We start from the raw sequence: 16,838 nt of genomic DNA, 5'->3' as shown, positions 1-16,838 counted from the left end.
CAAGAACAAAGTAAGAACACTTCGGGTCTTGGGGCACTGCTTAAGGGGCATAGCAGCGGCCAGATACTGCTAACAAAACGTATTATTCTTACCAAGACATGATCACAAGTAAATAATATACAAAACGTAATCGGCGTCTGAAATGGAAGACATGGAAGCATTAACAATCAAAAGAATGAATTAATTGACAAGGGTAACTCGCAATATTCTGTTACAAGAGTTTCAAACAATATAATTGGACTTGAATCAATAACCACCTACCTAAAGTCTCAGCCCAAAAATCGGCCCTTCATTGTGAAGGAGGCAATTCTTCTGATGAGTCATCATCAGGTGGAGGTGGTGGAGATGACCCAAAGTCAAGATTTGGGTAGACACCAGGTGGCCTCTCCCGAGGGTTAATTGAAAGCAACTGGTTCGAGTCACCCACGACATCCGCCCAACCATAATGAGGTTCAGCCCTTCATCAAAAGCGAAAGTTCATCAAATTTAAATTTCACAAAAACCCATCTTACCTACTTCTAAGAAGATAACTATCTCACTTTTCCACGTTAGCAAAGTGTGAATTTTAACATAAATAATGCTATACACCACACTCTGCTGACATGGCAAAATCAATCTGCAATTGAATTTTTTTTTTTTTTTTCACATAGTAAAGTGGGATAAAAGTACGATGCGTAGCATTTCTCTTCTAGCATTACTCTAATGTATATACAGCCAACTTTGATAGTTGATAAGTAATCTTCTTACTCATAATAGGTTTCCTCGTCCACAACAATATCCCAGCTTTCACCTGTTGTGCTCTTCCCGTATTTATGCACTTTGCTGGCACAGGAAAAATGCCATATTAGTATCCAATACGGTACGCAGAAATCAACCATCCACAAAGGACTTCCTACAACTCTAAAATTTATCTTCAGTACTAATACATGAACAGAGCTACACTTTTCAAAAAATTTCTTCTAAAGTTGGTTCTCAAATGGTGTGTCATCATCTCATGAGTTAGTGACATATTTTATAAAATAATAAATTTCATGGGATGTTAACACATTATTTGGAAGACAACTTTTGGAGAAAAAAATTTGAAAAGTCTAGCATTTCTCACACAATGAAAGGTAGAAGAACTAAATATTTAACCATTAAATTCATATGAGGTTAAACTTGAAAATAATTTAAATACGGCTATATTAAAAGAACAAATCATTATAAAACGGCTAGCTATCATGAGAGAAGCTTTGCTGCATTCCTAAAGCGGTTTAAGAGAGAAATGTCCATACCCATTTCCAAAGTGTTCTTCCCCCCATGTTCTCGACCAACCTGAAAAAGAGGAAAAAAAAAACTGATGAATTCTTATGTACACCATAAAAATTAAGTTATACAAGTAAAACCAAACACGAACACCTCAATCACTGGACATGGAAACAATTTATTTACAAATCCTAGGCAACAGTAATTGAGGCCACTCCTTCAAACCATGAAAGAATCCTGACATTTAGTTTGTCATGTTTTCATAGGGTCAATCAGTTGAGTATATTATCATATCATGTTCATAAACATTAATCACAAAAAGAAGAAGAAAAGAATAGGATTCATAACTTGAATTTCATTGCTGTAACTGTAGAAATGAAAACCGAAATGAGCAATGAGGCCCAGCTCATTAGGATAAATGACAAGCAATGCAACTCATGAGTCCTTTATATATATAAAATTAAAAAAAAAAAATTTAAAAAAATGCCAAAACATAACTGTACAAGTAGGCTCTCTTCTTCTATAAATAAAGGTATTCTGGTGTAGACATTGGCATGAAAATTGGCAGTCACACAGGCGAGACGGTGCCTAGAGAGTGTTTCTGTGTAGGAACTAAAATTTTTATATCAAAATATTTCTCCACATGAACAATTAATCCATCAATAATACTCAAATTTAAGCACCCATGTCTTCTCCCAGAAAGTGAAAGGGTATAGTTTCAGAAGGCCTAAAAGATATGTCAAAATCCTTCCACTAGACATTTTTTTGTCAAAGATATTTCCAGGGCAACTCCGGTGGGTCTTAAGAAGAAGTTACTAGGAATAAAGATTAGTATATTATAAACTGCAAGAAAAAAAGAAAACCTGTACAAATCAAGGAATCAACAGAAATCGATATTGGTTACTTTAAAGATTAATAGTACTTTTCACACTCATTTCATACCGGCTGATATGGTATGTTTTAAGTGGTTTTCCTTTTGTCTTTTTAAGTGGCTGACATAAGAAGCTACTTAAAACACGTCATGCCAACTGGTGTGAAAAGTAGCATTACCCTATTTTAAAAGAAAATCCAAAATAACATACAAAGAATTTCAAAGGATATGTTCGATGGCCCAAAACATTTAATGATAAATGTTTACCAGGCAGACATGATATGTAAAATAAACATTATCACTAAAGAATAAAAGGATTAGACATACGTTCACCACTGGGAGATACATGCCAGGTCTCCCCTTGCCGTGAACCTATGCCAGCAAAGAACTTCTCCTCCCACTTGTCTCCCCATTTGGTGCCAAGTTCAGTCTCAGCCCATTTATCTGTCCTGAGGAGGTTTACGAGAGAGAGAGAGAGAGAGAGAGAGAGAGAGGAGTCAATTGGGAGGCTCTAACAGTATTAAATACATGAACAGACAAAGAAAAAGGCCAACATTGCGTGATTTGTCAATTCTTCCCAAAGCATGGTTTCAGATAAAGCAATGGAAAATAGTACTTAAATCCTCAATTATCCTCCCTTAAAATTTCTACACAAACCAAGGTCTTCATATCATTATTAGTGTGGTATATACCCGTAGTTCATATATATCATTGAATAGGAGAGAAAATTATTTTTCTACAAATGTATGTTGCCTCCACATATCTATCACGATCAACTATGCCACTTTTTTTTTTCTTTTGAAGCATGAAATTATCAAACTTTGGAACAGATTTTCTTTCTTTCTTTCTTCCCATCTGTTGCTCAGTTTCATAAATTAAAAAATAAATAAAATAAAATCTCATACGTAGTGATTACAGGCAAAACCTGAATTTTGACTTGCACACTCAAACTAATGAACGTACGAAATACACTAGCATCCATAGAAGAAGGCATTTGCACAAAGCACATTTATGTTCAAAGTGAAATCACAAAGGATGATTAAAGAAAACCATTTGAGAACAGATCCTCTTCCATCATAATGCTCTCCCCACTTCTCCCACCAGGACTGTTCATTCAGTCTACCATATTTATGTGCCCCTTTCTCAGTCCAGCCTTTAGCATCGTATTTCTCCCACCTGTATTCAGATTAGATGTATCATCAATCTATTATGAATATACAACACTTCGTTGTTGCTCACATGCATAACCAATGCACACAAGTATTGGGCATTGAAATACATTAGCTTACCACTTCTCGTACCATCCAGCATTTTCAGTGCCAGATTTTGCTTGTTTCTGTGCACTCCTCTCTATCCTTGCTAAATTACTGCAATGTTGGAATCCAGAATTATTGACTTGTCATATCAATTGAAGTGGCACAAACAGGAAAGTGACTACATTTTTTAGTTCGCAAACTTTTTTTATATGGACAGGAAGACAACGATAAAGACCTCCATTCATCTTGTTGAAGATTTTCCTGCCATGTTTCCCACCATGAATCCCCTTCAGCATTTCTACCAGATTTCTCCACACCTGCAAGAAGATAGAACTTTGTGAATGCACATGTAATAAACACTCAGATTAATTAGCCAAAAGATTGAAAACAGGCAATGTACTGGGACAGTTTCTAGATTTAATTACACAAACAGTAATATAGTATGCTGGGAAGGGTTGCCATTGCATGTCCTCAGATAATAGATTAATTTGACATGGTAGTGCATAGTCCAGAAGCACGACTGGACAAAGAATCAATGGGATTGCTCAAGTCATTTAACTCAGTCAAATTATAGCATCTTATTAATATGCACACAAATGTCCAAAGTGATTGATAGGCACCATATTTCATACAAACAAGAAACGTGAAATGGACAATTGGATTCATACTTATATATTTCTAAAGCTTGAGATGCTTGGGCATGAATTACATAAGTCGTCCACATGTCAATCCCTTAATTACTGGAGACTACTTGTCCCAATCAAAATGACTAGAAATGTGGAAAATGAAAATGAACCAATAGGAATAGACAATTTTACTCGGATGGAGTCATAAACCAGTAAATCAATTTATATACAGATGTTGAAAGGTGCAAACTTTCCCTTCATCACTATCAGGCAGGAGCTCAATTTAAGTCAGATTGGTAAGCTATAATTTCAACAATATAACCCTTAGACAAAATTGTTCAAAACTTTTAGCTAGAATATCAAAAACTATCTAGATATCTCTATTGATCCATAGAAATAACCAATTGGGAAAGTAAAGATAGGGTCAGCAAGTACCTAGCTCTTTGTATCCGGTCCAGTCACTTTTCTCCCACCACTGTCAATGAGATCAATAAATCCAATTAAATGCATCCACCTGGGATGATACTTAATAGGGTTATAAAAAAAATGTCATCTGTTCATTGAAAGGCAGATGATTAATCATAGACTCTACAATTATAAAAAGTAATACATCACTCAATATAAACTCCAAAGTTATGGAATAATTTCAGAACAAAAAAAAGATGTTACAAGTATTTTCTCCAGTAACTCAAATGCATCTCGATATAAAAAACATAGATTACTAGTAGAAAAAGATGAAACTACTTGTTAATTAGCTCAACGGAGAGAGACATGTTCTGTATGCTAGTCATATTAATTTTTTTCAACTTTTTCAAAGCATCAGAACATGATAAACTATTCACATTAAATTTCAAATTCCATGTCCATTTAATGTGCTAGTAATACGAGTTGACATTAATTACTACTGTTTTCATGAATTTTGTTGTCCCTCCAAGACAACATCCATGCATTTCCAGATGCTAATATGACAATAGCTTGAAGCTATAGCACCCATAGGTTGTGACAAGGCTTTGACAATGATGATTTGATGGCCACGATAAAGCTAACTCATAGCTTTAACTTCACATTTTGTCATATCAATATTGGCACAATAACAGAAAGAAAATGTCATCCACCATTTACAGTTTCTGTGTCTGTTTGTGTCAGAATGTTACTTCAAAAAAAACTTCTCTTCAAATTTGTTTGGATGCAGTAATCACATAACACTCCAAAAAAGGCGTCACTTTAGCCTGCTTCTAGGGAAGTATTTTCCGATATAAATTTTATCCTCAAGGTAGAAAAAATCATCACTTTTCTCATAGCCACCCTTCTACTGCTACACATATGACCTACACCTAGAAATTCTTCTTGCAGATTAGATGATCATTACTTAAAAGGAATTTTTTTTTTTTTTTCCATTTTCTCATTACTAAAAATTCTCTGGAATGTGAAATAAACTTCAATTCATAAATTTTGAAACTTTTTCCCTCTTAACCATACAGAACCAACATCATTCCCTCCTTGCATAGAAATTTTTAAATCAGATTGCACCATGAGATTCCCAAAGAGCTTATGCACCCTTGAGAATCAACTGAAATAAATATGTACTATGGAATGGAAGACCTGCTCATATTCTCCCTCCTTATAAGTAGTTATTTACCTTTATAACCGGATTTAGTTGATATTAAACAACATAATTCAACAGTTACTTGTAAGGACAGAAACTTGCGAGGTAGCTTCAGCCATTGTGTGAATTGAACTTCCTCAATTGCATAACAATAATACATATATAAAAGAATTTGAAGAATGTGCCAGTAAAAATGAGTAGCAATTGTCATTGGCATGTAATATTCACAGAGAATTGCTTCCATTTAGCTTCACTCCAAGTGAACAATGCTATCATACATGAAATATCACATGATTGAACGATACTTATACCGTTTCTTTCCACTCTGAGGAACCATCATTTGATTGACCACCCATCCTTGTCCACCTACATCTGTATCCATTTTCGCCCAAGTCTTCCCCACTTTCTCGATACCAAGAACTCCCATCTTCATTTGTACCAGACTCATTAACATTCTCATTCAATAAGCTGATGCCCCACTCGTTCTCATTTGCAATCCCAGTGTCTACAATGAAGTGCCATCAATTGAAATGTTAGCATAGACGGAATTTCATCACATGTTTTCTTAGTTATCTTCAATTGTTTGTTAAAGCAACTAACATCAAGATTACATCACAAACCAACATGACAATGACTGCATTCCAAATTTACCTCTTCTCGGAGGCGTGTCACGGGATTGCGGACCGGAATTTCTCGGGGTACAGCGAGGATAGAACTTCTTTTCTTGTTTCGAGATAAAGCGCGATCTGCACCAAAATCAAAATGCCAAAAAGAGCAACTTATACAAACTAATCGCCACCACAAGTAATCTTCGAAAAACAACCAAGACCTCGTTTGGCTAAACCAAGTACTTAAGCACCTAGTGAACAAGACTCACGCACACACACACATATAGGCGAAGATTGGGACATACTGAGAAGAAGCGAAAGGCGTTGAAGGGGAGGCTTGGATTCGGGCTCTGTGAGGCCTTCTCTTGGGGTCGAACCGCCATTCCTCGCGCTTCTCCACGCGCTTGACCGGCCCGTTGGCTCTCCGGATCGGGACAACCGGGTCGGAGCAGCAGCAGCTGATCCGACACGGTCCTACGACCCGGTCACGCTCACGCACCCTCCTCCTCCACCACCACCGCTTCCTCACCTCCAATCCGAGACCATGCGCCCCCGGAAATCCATCTCCGACGACGATTCCCTGTCCTCCTCCTCCACCGAGCTTGAAATCGAACTGAGCCGCGAAGCCTCCGGAACTCGCCGCCATTATTTACGAAAATGCCATCCGGAAAAATATCAAAACCCTAAAGTAGAAACAGAAATCCCTCGTGTAAAACTGGCGAAAGTCACTATGAGTGTTGTTGAACTCCAGAGAACGAAGGAGACCTGTGTTTTTCCCTTTTTAATTTTTCCCTCTTTAATATTAGGAATTTTGGGAAACAAAAATAAGCAACCAATGGGATTAGAGGAGAGAATTTCGGGGGAATCTTTGTGTTGGGGGCCTTGGGGCACCTGACGGTGAGGGAGGGACTGAGCTTTGAAGAGAGGAGAGATCAGATCGGAGAAGGTGCTTTGGAAAATGGCTGCGAATCCCGGGGATTTAATCATACACGTGAGCAGGAGGTGGGGCCAACACATTTTGTGATATGCCACGTGTCAAAATTTGCACCGTCACTTCTATTCTTTCTTGGTTGGATGGAACACACCAACAGCACAGCTGAGCCCCCCACCTTTTGTTTTATTTATTTATTTAAATATACGTCTAGAAATCAAATTACCAATAATTTTTTTTTTTTTATAATTTAATCTATTAAATTGATAGTGAGATGATGAAGAATTGTTGCATTTATACTTAATTTACATAGGCTGACCTGCTTTGTTTTAAGTAACTTTTTAAATTTATTTGTTTAATTACTAATATAAAAACTATTTAAAATACACTAGCATAATAGCATTACTCTTTTATGAAAGGGCAACGGCCTTGACCAATTAGTGTTTGAAATCTTTTGTTGTACAAAGTACTTGGGTTTGTTTATCCAGTTCCGTACTTTAATCAAACTCTATAAGTTCACATGATTTGTCAGCTAGGATTCAAATGATTTGTCAGCAAGGATATGTTCTGGTCCACAGGGCACATAAAGCTAAAACGTGATGCCCACAAAAATATTTGCTTCTGTTTCTCCATGATGGTTTTTCTTTTCTTTGGATAAATATAACTTTCTTCTTTTGTTATTTACAATCTAATGAAATATACTAAAAAATTAAATTAACTTTAAACAGAAGATCAATTATATAGGAGGCAGTACACCAGCAGTTCCTGGATGATAACGTATAAATCAAGCAGATCTTCGAATCACCCCCCAAACACTCAGAGAATCTCCGGATTTTCTTAATGAAATCTTTGCTTGTGATCACGTGGCTGTGAGAAGATGCCCACGTGACAATACGACATATAAGCGGACTTTATCACTGTTGCGAAAGCAAAAGCTATGCAGTCTGCAACACCCTTACTGCGACCAGTGCCGCCTATTTCTCTTGCGTTCCACCACGTGCCGGCACCCTTGCAATGTGATGACATGGCAGGACACCTGTTGGCCATGCGCTTGTGGATGAGCTGAATCCGAAGACGCGGTTGGCCGACGTGTAAAAAGGTTCGGGGCAGGGGATACGTGGTGACCAAGAGTGCCACAAGTCAAAGTGAAAGAAGAATAAAGCGCGAGAATTTAGATTTGGATCGCTGCCATTGGACTAGGAAACACCCAACAGTTTCTGTGACTCATGTCTCTGCGTGTTTTGGATAAGTTTAATGTCACTTCATGAAACAAATTTTGCACTTGGGATTATGGGATAAGCTTAAGCTGGCATTGCGTCACCAATGTGAGCATCGGGGACTGTCATACACGTCGGATTCAGAAGCCTTTATAAACACATACTTTTCGTAATTTACTCGTGGATATACGTTTGTGGTAGTTTTGCAGAGGCTTCTTTATGAGGGAGACTAATGATAACCTTTGGCAATTGGCACCTGATGTTTTGTTTTAATGGGAGCAAATAGACTTCCAAATAATGATCATGCTTCAACTTTACGCTATCTTTGAGCAGCATAATAATTATCATGAAACACACAAACAAAATATCACATCATGTGAGAACAAGGCCCCACCTAGGGCTGTTTAAAAAACCAGTTGGGTTGACCACTCCGAACCTGACACCTTACGGCCAGTTTTACGCATAGTTCGGGTCAGTTTTTCTACCCCGAACCAACCTAGCCATGTTATGTATAATAAAGATATTTTATATATAATATATACTAAATATATATCATTTAAAAAAACTTAGCCTAGACTTATAAAAAAAAAAAAAAAAAAGAACTTAGCCTAGAGCCTCTTCTTTCTGTTTTCTTTCTTTATTTTCTCTTCACATCTTCAAGATCTCCGGTTCTCCTTTTTTTGAATAGCAAAGAATCTTTAGCGCCACATTGCTATGCCTAGAAGCATGAGGGGAGCAAGCTCAAAGAACGATTTTCTTTGTAATAGGTTGGGCGGAAACCCCACGTATTGCTACTCACATTGGCCAATCAGGAGCCTGCCCCCTCTCTCTCTCTCTCCTCTCTCTCTCTAAATGTTTAATCCATAAATTTCAGGCTAGGGGAAGCCCGTCAATTCAGTGTACGCGAGTCAGTTTGATTCACATACTTGCTGAAGTAAAGAGGTCAAATGGATGAGATCATCTCAAAAGAGGCACGCCTAAGAATAATTACCATGCAGTAGTTGTTTTCATCGAACGCAAGAAATATACAAAAGATGCATGAAATAAACATGGAAATTCCATGAGAGCAGATGATGATGATGAAATCTGCCTTGAGATATGTATAAAAAGGATGTATGCAATGGAGTCATCTTTCACAATACTGCGTTGCCAAGGGGACACTTCTATTTATGCAGTGATCGCCAGTAGCTGCATAACATTGATCAGTACAAAAACACCCAAATCCAAAATTAGGTTCTGCTCTCTTCTGGCGTCTGTCTGTGAACATAAAGGGAGCACCGTGTAGCCCAGTTGTAGCAACCGGCAATGTATGTCGAGCTTCATTTTTTTGAGAGAAAAGGCTTAACTGCTTCTACAACTACCTGTTTTGAATGAAAAGAAAAGAGTCAAATTCGTGAGATAAGGAGAAATGTCAAATGGGTGTCTATATTAATTTACCCAGCGACATAAATGCATGTTCACAACCTTGCTAACAGAAAATCCAAATGAAGCAAATGAAGTCCCAGATGAAGCACATAAGAGAATGCTTCTGGAAGCCATGCATGACAAAAAACTCGGCAGCATTAAACCTTATGCTCACATTATGACAACGAGAAATAGGACAAAACCAATCGATAAGTTGTCCCAGCAATGGAGATGTAACACATACCCCAATCAACAATAAGGTGTATCAGGCCATGCAGCAAAACTAAGTTTTTATTTTTAATTTTTTTCCCCTAGAGAATTAATTACCACTTCCTACTGCTTTATGTAGTAGATCACTAGTGTTCTCACCCTCCCATCATAGGATAACGATGCAAAGATCCAAGGTTCACGGGTGCTCCAAGCAAGGCCTTTAAATCAAGTGTAAAAAAAAAAAGTCAGCTTTAGTAAAACGATAAAAAGCATAGAAAAACCAGAGGGTTGTAGTAATTACCATAAACACTGTCTTCGTAGTCACTGTATGAATGAAGTAATGGATCCACCCGCCGAGTTGGTGAATCAACCAGGCTGCCAAAAACAAAACATAGATGAAAATTATCGGCAGAAATCAAAGGATGAAATAAGCCAAAAGAATATATTTAAACGCCCAAGACAAGAAAAGGACCTTTCAGATGTAAACTCATCACTGCCAGATGGAGAAGCCAACCACAAGTTGACAGTTGAGTCTGTACCAGCACTCTGCAAAAGGTTCCATTTTATCAGAGAAATAATACAGTGAGTCAGTCAGTCATCAGATATTTAGTGAAATAATGGTCTTACAATATTTTGAAGGCATATACAGTGCAGATGAGGTGATGCTATGGTACCACTTAGATCTAAGACCTTAACAAGATGAATGTAAATGTATGCTATAATATCCATTCTGGACTTCAAAAAAAGCCTTGAATATATGTATAAATGTATGCTCTAATATCCATTCCGGACTTCAAAAACAAAAGGCTTGAATATATGTATAAATGTATGCTATAATATCCATTCCGGACTTAAAAAAAAAAGGCTTGAATATATGTATAAATGTATGCTATAATATCCATTCCGGACTTCAAAAAAAAAGGCTTGAATATATGTGTATATGTTTGTACACATGCACACGTGCACACACACACACACACATATATATATATATATATACACGAGAGAGAGAGAGAGAGAGAGAGAGAGAGAGTACCAAAATCAGCCTGTCGTACTCAGGGTTACACTTGACAGCCCATGTCCTGGTGACATGTTTAAACAGGTTAGGGAGCTAAAAGGATGTGAAAATCTAAAATTCTTTTTTACAAAGGATACAGCCAATCAAAATCATTTAAAAGTGCACAAAGTTAATAACAGAAAACACTCAGATGCATGTATACAATAGGGTTCATCCAGCAAGAACACGGCTAACAACAAGCAAAAATGGGTCCGTTTGGTAAAAAAATTTAAAAAGCACTTTTTTGCTCTAAAAAGCTCAAAACTGTGTTTTGGGAGAAGCTTAAAAATAAGGTTTTTTTCTAAAAAGATCTTGTAAATTTTTTTCTATAGACAAAAGCTCTATTTCCCAACACAATCACAAACAGGCTTTAAATATATATACCAGTGTGTATGTCCCGGAAGTTCTTGGATGGGAACCTCTGGCTTTCTAAGATCCCATATGCAAATCCCAGATTCCTCTTCTGCAGTGACCTGCAATAAAGATAAAATATTAATTATGCTAAAAAAAATTAGAAGCAGTAAAGATATTTCTTATGCTATAAGAAGCAATGTGAAGAAATTATCCATGCACTCTAACATACAATGAAAGCATGTATACATGAGTGTAGACAGATACCCTCTAGCTGCCAATCTATACATCATTATCAACGAGAGAGTTAAGTATAATTTGAGACGAGTTATATTTTATAAGGAGTTAGAACACACACAAAGACGAGTATACTAAATGCAAAGTTAAATTCTTACAAATATATGCTTCTTCTTCGGGTTGTAATCAACATTGCGGACATGGGCACGCTCAATTGAATTTGTCTTCCTGCAATCAATAATCCAACCATTGGTCACAATGAGCTTTGGTACTTTTACCATATGAAATTAGCAGTTCCATAAACACCTTTCCTCCCTTTATGCAAATCAAAAAGTTTTTCCAAATCATACTAACTAGTTGACAAAAAGAGAAAACCAAAATAAGAATACATTAGTGCACAATAGTTCTACTTGTTAACATTGTCAACCTACTCAGCAGAAAGAAGCAGTGTTCAGTAACAGGAAGAAAAAGAACCTGCTGCAGAACGAGTTATTAGTATTTAATTTTCAAGAGTCAATAGTATTAAGTGTTGCCCTAAATTATTTTGGGCAATTCAATAGTGGGCATTGCCGTGTTAGGTAAGTTAATAAATAGACGTGGCCCAAGGGTTTAGTTGGAGTCTATTTCAGCATACATTGTACTCCAATGGAGGCAAAGTTGATAGAATAAAAAAATGAAGGATATATTCTTCTCCCTTCCCCCTCTTCTTTCTCTCGCTTTCCCCTGCCTTTTTCTCTCTCTTCATCCTCTTTCTCTTTCCTCACTTCTCTCTTTGTAGCTTCTTCTATCTCTTCTTTTAGCTTTTTTTCTCCTCACTTTGCCCCAGTTTTGCCTTAATTTTGTTGTGTGAATTCATGACTATTTTGTTTCACATCAAAAACCATTAAGAAGGTAGGTCCTAGTTTCAAATGAAGACAATGGTTGGGTTGATAAGCTGTGAGACTATCTGACAACATACTTCAAACAAAAACTAACCTACATGCAAACTCTTTACATATGGGTGATAAACAATTATTAAAGCAACACAACAATAAAGTATGAAAGCATAACATACTTCATTGTCCGTAGATCCCAAAATTGGGTAGCAGAGTCACAAGTGACTGCAACAGCATTCACATCATGTGGATCCCATGCTCCTCCAGATAACTTATGCAGCATACCAACAGACTCTTGTGATTGTACCTAGATTTTGCAACAAGAACTAAATGAGAATCAACACAAGAATTTAAAGAGTTAAAAGTTACACTACACAATTACTCCACGCAACTACAGTTTCATGGATTGAAAAACAGGCTAAAGATAATTTCAAAAGAGAAAATAGAACTCCATTTCTATCCTACCACGTGCGATTTTATGTGGACTTATGGTTGCCAAATATAGATTAAGTAGTGCCACAGGCTCTATTTAACATGACAGACCAGCCATGGGCATCAGTGAGGTTGATGGAAGGCTTAATTTGAATGATTTAGGGCATGTTTGGTACAATGGAATAGAATTAGGAATGGAATAGTTATTTCATAGGAATAGCTATTCCGTTATTTGTTTGTGCCATAAAATGGAATAGTTATTTCATAGGAATAGCTATTCCGTTATTTGGTTGTGCCATAAAATAGTTGTTCCTCTGATATGAGAAATAACCCTTCCTCCAAAAAAGGTAGAGAATAGGTATTCCCCCAGGAATGGAATAACTTTAAGAATCATATCCCCAAAATATCATTCGTTTTTTTTTTTTGGGCACCCAAAATAAAACCATTTGGGGGTGGTCGGCCTCCCGAACAGAACCTACGGGGGTGGCAGCGACCACCCTCAAGCAATGGGGGAGTCAATAAATACGAATGGTTTTTTTAGGGATATTATTTTTATAAGCAAGGGTATTTAAGGAAATTTAGTTGACAACCAAGTTCATTCCAGTTATGAAATTTGGTCATTCTTGTGTTGCCACCAAACAAATGAATAGGAATGGTCATTCCATTTCAGCTTCTTGCATTCCTGGTAATACTCATTATCATTCCTATATTCCTGGTAATACTCATTATCATTCCTAGGTAATTATCATTCTAGTATACCAAACGTACCCTTAAACGATTCAAGAGCTTGATTGCTACCTTTTAAACTCTGGGGACTAAATTGGAACTTCTTGCAAATTTCAAGGACGAAAATAGCTATTTGCCCTAAATCTAATTCCTTCAGTAGAGCGACAGGAAACTAAGTCGGGTATTACTTTTACCACAATCATAATCAATGGACATGGGATCACTCCACAAATTTCATTATGAACTATACCTGGGCTACTTTTTTTGAACAATCAAAGCTCCACAAGAAAAGAGTTTCCTCATCAATGCTGATCAGCTTATCATGCCTTCCAGAGGGCCACCAAAGAACGCTGTTCAAAGGTGTATATATACAGGGCAAGTGAGCTGATGAATCACATGTAAGGATCAAAGTACTTCAAAGCCTTAAAAACAAACAAACAAAAAAAATTAAATAAAATTAGTCATTCTAATAAGAAAAATAAATTTAACTAGAAAAAAAAATATTGCACCATAACACCACACCATCGCCACAAGAGTGACCCAGATAGCGCTGAAAAGCTACTTAATCCCAAAAGCAAAAGATAGTGAAATTGTATCTACCTTATAAGTTTAGATACATGATTTCAAATCATCATTTTAAGCATTGAACACAAACATTTAAAAATTATGTAGTATCATATTATTTAGAAGATGCTTTTCCATTTATTTCAGCAACTTTAACAAAATGCAGAGTTCCAAATCATATGCCACATGACATGATAAAGAAAAGAGGAAGGAAAAAAAACAGATAAACATGTTCTTCACAATGCATATTTAGAGAGCGTGTATCCTAGAGCAAAGAAATGTGAGACCAGGATAAACAAACTCACCACTTAATCTTACCAACATGTGCATCAAGTGAGGTAATCCGCTCCAACTGAGGGGAATTTAGCTCGCCATATAACTCAGGGATCTGCCATATTGCTGCGCCATACGATTCACCTTCAAGACCATCAAACAAAATCAAAACAATTCAGTTCCCTTGATTTCAGTGACACATGAGAGAGACGGTGGGAGGGTGGAGACAAGAAATTGGCACTCAATCCATATACATAGTAGCCTCACGTATGGTTCAACTAAAACAGTAAAGAAAATAAATAAACGGAAATTTCACTATCTAATGCCTAGCATTTCCCCTCTGAGGTATAGAATGATCAAAATCAGAGAACCGCTCGGCCAATCCGTACCTCAATCTCAGTATAATATTTGAAGTACTACACCTACCAGCAAGCAATTCAAAGTTCCCAGTAGAACCGCGTGATATTATTTTACTCTATTTGCAATGTCTATGGGCCAATAAACTCCCAAACCTTAACTATATCCATATCACAAAGCAAAACCATGCTTGCAAGCATTCAAACACCGCTTAGTGTTTGAAATTACAAAGCAAAAGAAGAAATCAACAATCAGGAGCAATCAATCAATCAATTACCAGTAGAGTAGACAGTGGAGAAGATCCGCTGATCGAAGGGACAGGAAGCGATGTCCCAGATCTCGTTCGCGTGCGCGAACAAACCCTCGCATATGAGCTCGGTTCCACCTGATGAAAGCCGAATCAAATGCACCTGAAATAGTTCACTTCCATTAAATTAACAACCATCGAAAAAAAAAAATTCCTATTATAAGGAAAAAAAAAAATTGAATATATATTTTAGAAATTTGTGTAAATATAGACCTCGTTTTCTTCTTTGAGACTTTGAGTGCCAGTGATGAAGCTGGTGTGATCTGTGTCTGCTTTCACATCCGAAATGCATCGAGCCTAACCAACGAAGAAAGATTCAGAATCCTAATTTAGAACTCGAAAGGTTCGAGAGAAATTACAAGAAGAAGAAGAAGAAAATCTGAAAGTTGAACAGGGATTTTTGAATTTGTTACCTGGTATTTCATACCATATCCAATGCCTGATGATCCTCCTTGCATTGGCGTACCGCTTAGTTTCGGGATCTAGAGGACGTGTTAGCAGTAGCTGATGCCGTAGAGTTTTCCCTATACGCCAGGGCGTGACCGGAAGCCAACGACAAGGCTAAATCGCCCGTGTGTTTTTTTTTTTTTTTGGGCTCTGTGATGGTCAGAATTATTAACGGTCAGGGGCCGGACTCGGGGCTCTCTTCGTTTTGATTTGGACCCCTATATCAGGCGGGTCGCACGTTGGATGAGACCCATCCAAACCCGGCAACCCGCTCTTGTCTCCTCCAAATGCTCCATATCACAACTTCTCTTCTCTTTAACAATTGCTTTCTCTTTTTTTTTTTTTTTTCCTGGGAGAAACAATTGCTTGCTTGAGGGCTTTTAAAGATGCTATAATTTTAATTACAATTTTTTTTATCAATTAACATATTAGATCATGTAGGACTTACTATATTAGTCGTTAAATAATTAAATTTGTCTACCGTTACAATATTGTCACTTAAGTTTGCAATGAAGGTTTAATAAAAAGTTGTAGCATCCCAAACATTTTTTACTTGCTCTCTTTAATGAAATATAAATGAGAGAATAAATACGAGGAAGATTAATGTGTTTATTGTATATATGCTTATGCATAGTTTTGCACAATCAAATAGAAGCCGACTGGGAGACAGACAACAAACTCCAGCATTATATATATAAGTAGGATTATTGTGTTCATTGTATAAGTAAAGTAATAAACTAATAGCAAAGTGAGATAAAAGTGGCACCTCTATTCATTCTTAGTGGAAAGACGTGGTTTATTTGGGTTTAAAGGAGCTGAATAATATTAGTTTGAAGGCCAATTTGTGTAAAATTTATTGGGGGTGCTGTGGTTTACAATTTATGGTGGCAAAGAAATATCATTCGGCATGATTCTTCTCTTCAGGGTGAAGAAAAGCTCTTGCAAGTGTAGAATTAAAGGCAAAGGTAAAGACCCTCCTTAGTATTTGTAATTTTTTTTCTTTTTGTGATTCTGCAGCTTTTGTTTTGTTTTCCCTTTCCCCGTTCCCCCTCCCCCCCCCCCCCCCCCCCCCCCTGCTTGTGTCTGATTAGAAAAAAGGAAAAACAAAAAACAAAAAAAAGGTGTAGAATTAAAGGCAAAGGTAAGTTCAAGCTGAAACTTGAAAAATGCTACTCTTTGTCAGATTCTTTGGGGTCCGACTCTAGATGTTTTTGTTTGATTGTGGGGTGCTGGCATGC

At 37.0% G+C, this 16,838-nt stretch overlaps 2 protein-coding genes across 2 annotated transcripts; both read right to left on the bottom strand.

Annotated features, from left to right (window-relative positions):
- Positions 1-160: 160 nt before the first annotated feature.
- Positions 161-7,149, bottom strand: LOC132189346 (inactive purple acid phosphatase-like protein). The gene is made up of 11 exons (XM_059604053.2): positions 6,518-7,149; positions 6,256-6,350; positions 5,916-6,109; positions 4,434-4,473; positions 3,608-3,689; positions 3,406-3,483; positions 3,167-3,292; positions 2,444-2,565; positions 1,275-1,314; positions 748-822; positions 161-458 (listed from the first exon to the last, which is right to left on the bottom strand). The coding sequence occupies exons 1-11, from the start codon at positions 6,856-6,858 to the stop codon at positions 290-292; spliced, it is 1,362 nt and encodes a 453-aa protein (XP_059460036.1). The 5' UTR covers positions 6,859-7,149; the 3' UTR covers positions 161-289.
- Positions 7,150-9,317: 2,168 nt separating this feature from the next.
- Positions 9,318-15,739, bottom strand: DWA2 (DWD (DDB1-binding WD40 protein) hypersensitive to ABA 2). Its single transcript, XM_059603804.2, has 13 exons — positions 15,567-15,739; positions 15,367-15,450; positions 15,124-15,256; positions 14,522-14,633; positions 13,903-14,002; positions 12,674-12,801; positions 11,778-11,847; positions 11,416-11,504; positions 11,011-11,056; positions 10,447-10,520; positions 10,276-10,349; positions 10,134-10,192; positions 9,318-9,721 (listed from the first exon to the last, which is right to left on the bottom strand). The coding sequence occupies exons 1-13, from the start codon at positions 15,609-15,611 to the stop codon at positions 9,680-9,682; spliced, it is 1,056 nt and encodes a 351-aa protein (XP_059459787.2). The 5' UTR covers positions 15,612-15,739; the 3' UTR covers positions 9,318-9,679.
- Positions 15,740-16,838: the final 1,099 nt, after the last annotated feature.

Source organism: Corylus avellana, chromosome 9 (assembly GCF_965113065.1).
Source record: "Corylus avellana chromosome 9, dhCorAvel1.hap1.2, whole genome shotgun sequence".
Classification (NCBI taxonomy): Eukaryota; Viridiplantae; Streptophyta; class Magnoliopsida; order Fagales; family Betulaceae; genus Corylus; species Corylus avellana.
This window is presented reverse-complemented; position numbering and strand designations above follow the sequence as displayed.

Coding starts and splice junctions, on each gene's coding strand:
- LOC132189346 (XM_059604053.2), bottom strand. CDS start 6,858: ATGGCGGCGAGTTCCGGAGGCTTCGCGGCTCAGTTCGATTTCAAGCTC. Junction 3,293..3,405: donor GCTGGATGGTACGAGAAGTG/GTAAGCTAATGT, acceptor ATCTGAATACAG/GTGGGAGAAATACGATGCTA. Junction 823..1,274: donor GAAGAACACTTTGGAAATGG/GTATGGACATTT, acceptor TTCCTGTGCCAG/CAAAGTGCATAAATACGGGA.
- DWA2 (XM_059603804.2), bottom strand. CDS start 15,611: ATGCAAGGAGGATCATCAGGCATTGGATATGGTATGAAATACCAG. Junction 11,848..12,673: donor TGGGATCTACGGACAATGAA/GTATGTTATGCT, acceptor TATTGATTGCAG/GAAGACAAATTCAATTGAGC. Junction 11,057..11,415: donor CTTCCGGGACATACACACTG/GTATATATATTT, acceptor ACATGTCACCAG/GACATGGGCTGTCAAGTGTA.